The sequence below is a fragment of the Brassica napus genome, chromosome C2, assembly GCF_020379485.1.
Source record: "Brassica napus cultivar Da-Ae chromosome C2, Da-Ae, whole genome shotgun sequence".
NCBI lineage: Eukaryota > Viridiplantae > Streptophyta > Magnoliopsida > Brassicales > Brassicaceae > Brassica > Brassica napus.
Window position 1 is genome coordinate 34,628,169 of NC_063445.1, and position 2,279 is coordinate 34,630,447.

Genomic DNA, 2,279 nt, shown 5'->3' on the forward strand with positions numbered 1-2,279 from the left:
AGAATATCTTCATTTTTATGCTATGGCGGCTTAAGGGCAGAAGGGGAAAAGCGTAAACCGACCTTGGAGCCAGTATATAAGGAGTCCTAGGCGAGAGGCATGGAGAGAGAACTTTTTCACAGAAAACTTAGCACTTAGAGCAATTAGGCATACTTCCGTTTTTGTTATTCGAGCTGCGACTCAACTAGGTTATTGTCGTCTTAGGGTTTTAGAACTAGGAATCTCGCCGACAGCTCTCGTAGCCCAGGCTCTTACCTTGTTGTAACGCTCAAACGCGAATACGGAATAAGATCTACTTTGCTCTCTTTTCGATTTCTTATACTTTATCATTGTTATTCTTGTGTTCTGATTGCTTGGCGTGTGGTATTAGCAGATATCCGCGACCTCTTGGAAATTAGGGCTTTCCTAGTTCCCTTATTTAAACGGAAATCGACAGTGCAAATTTCGGTTCCCACAGTTAGCGAGCCAGTCTAGATACCTAACTTCTGTTATTGATCCGACCTTCAGGAGTCTTTCGACTTCCTCATTTACCACGGTGGCACGCTCCGGTCCTAGCTTCCGCCTTTTTTGTTTAACGGGTTTGTAGGTCGGATCGATGTTAAGCTCATGACACGTTATGCCGATATCGATCCCTGGCATATCTTCCGCGGCCCAAGCGAACGCATTGAGGTTCTTTTTGAGACAGGCGATGAGCTCTGTCTTTAGTGGCTCGCGGAGGTTGGCTCCAATCTCGATGCATCGTTCCGGAGAGGATTCGTCGAGGCAGATCAAAATTTCCATGCAAGTCGGTTTGCCAGAAGACTTTTGAGTCTCTTTCCGGGGTGTTCTCATCGAGAGTCAGCTTTCTTTTCTTTTTATGGGAAGTTTCGATCGCAAAGTTCTTTCTTTTTAGCTCGGCGGCGAAACATACTTGCGACATCCTGCGGTCTCCTTGTATAGTTTCGACTCCACGAGGAGTTGGAAACTTAAGGCACAAATGGAATGTCGAAGGGATCGCTCGCATGGAATTCAGCCATGGAGTACCGACGATCACGTTGTACGATGTTGGGCGGTCGATGACTAAGAATTCCGTGACTTTGATGACGCTCCCGGCTTTAACAACGAGGTCGATTGAGCCGAGAGTCATAGTAGCATCTCCCGAGAGTCTGAATATCGGGCTGGGTCCTTCCGTAACGGCGCACATATCGATCTCCATTCTTTCGAGGGTGCTTTTGTAGATAATATTGGTCGAGCATCCGGTGTCGACCAACACTCCCACTATGTCAATGTCCTGGATCGTTAGCTCGATGACAAGGAGGTCGTTGTGGGGTTTGGCCTGATCGGCCGTTGCCCGGTCCTTGAAAGAAACGACATCGTTAGATGCTGGAGCGGACATCCTGTGTCTTTTATCGTTTAGTGATTTTTGAGTTAGAGAATTCGTCCTTGCCCCTCCTTCTAGCGCCAAACTGTGGGAACCGAAATTCAAACCGTCGATTATAATAAATAATAATGGAGGAAAACCGAGTGAACCCGTTTTTCCTTGAAGGTCCGAATTCTCTGCGTAATCACTTTAGAACGATAAAAAGATAGATAATCGCTCATAGGCGTTTTATTGAATAGTATGAATACAAGATTTCTCCGAGAGGAGTAGAGATATGTTAACTATCGGAACAACAAGACAAGAGGCGGCCAAGACGTCCTAAGCCTTGTCGTGCTAGTCTAACCACCTAAGCCCTAAGTTCTCTAAGCTAACAGGAATTCTCTAAGTCTAAATTCTCGGATCCCCTTTTCTTCAGCTCCTGCTCTCCTTATATAGTCGCTCTAGGTCGGTGGCCCATCCTTCGCCTTTGGGCCCAAGTCTATCTCTTTTGGGAATATTCCATTTTTCGTCGATCTTGATAGTTATCCTCGAATCTTTACATTTATCTTTGGAAACTTAGCATTTATCGTATTTCTGCGAGTTAGGACAAACCGTCATAACTTTTATGGGCTCGAATCCCTTCTGAGAGCGTAGATGGGCCTCTGGACCAGTTTGGATCCTCGCGGACCGTTCTTAGGCCTTTTGGCGTTTATACGATTTCTCGGTTTTAGTCAAAAAACTTCGAGAATAACTTTAATCAAAACGAAACGAGAAGTATATGGTCCCGAAGGTCGGATATCACAGCTATACGGAAGATACGGGAGTCGAAGTAAGTCGGACAGGCCGGGATCAGGTCGAGCTCGCCGGGCGAGCCGACTCGCGTGAAGGCCGAACTCGCCGGCGAGCACAACCACACGACGGTTCAGCTCGCCGGCGAGCT

General features: G+C 46.8%; 1 protein-coding gene across 1 annotated transcript; it reads right to left on the bottom strand.

The window, feature by feature from the left end:
- Nucleotides 1-604: 604 nt before the first annotated feature.
- LOC125582360 lies at nucleotides 605-1,375 on the bottom strand. The gene has a single exon (XM_048749025.1). It carries the CDS (start codon nucleotides 1,373-1,375, stop codon nucleotides 605-607), a length of 771 nt encoding a protein of 256 aa, XP_048604982.1.
- Between the last annotated feature and the right edge of the window lie 904 nt (nucleotides 1,376-2,279).

Excerpts from the sequence above, each read along its gene's own strand:
- LOC125582360 (XM_048749025.1), bottom strand. The coding sequence starts at position 1,375 with ATGTCCGCTCCAGCATCTAACGATGTCGTTTCTTTCAAGGACCGGGCA.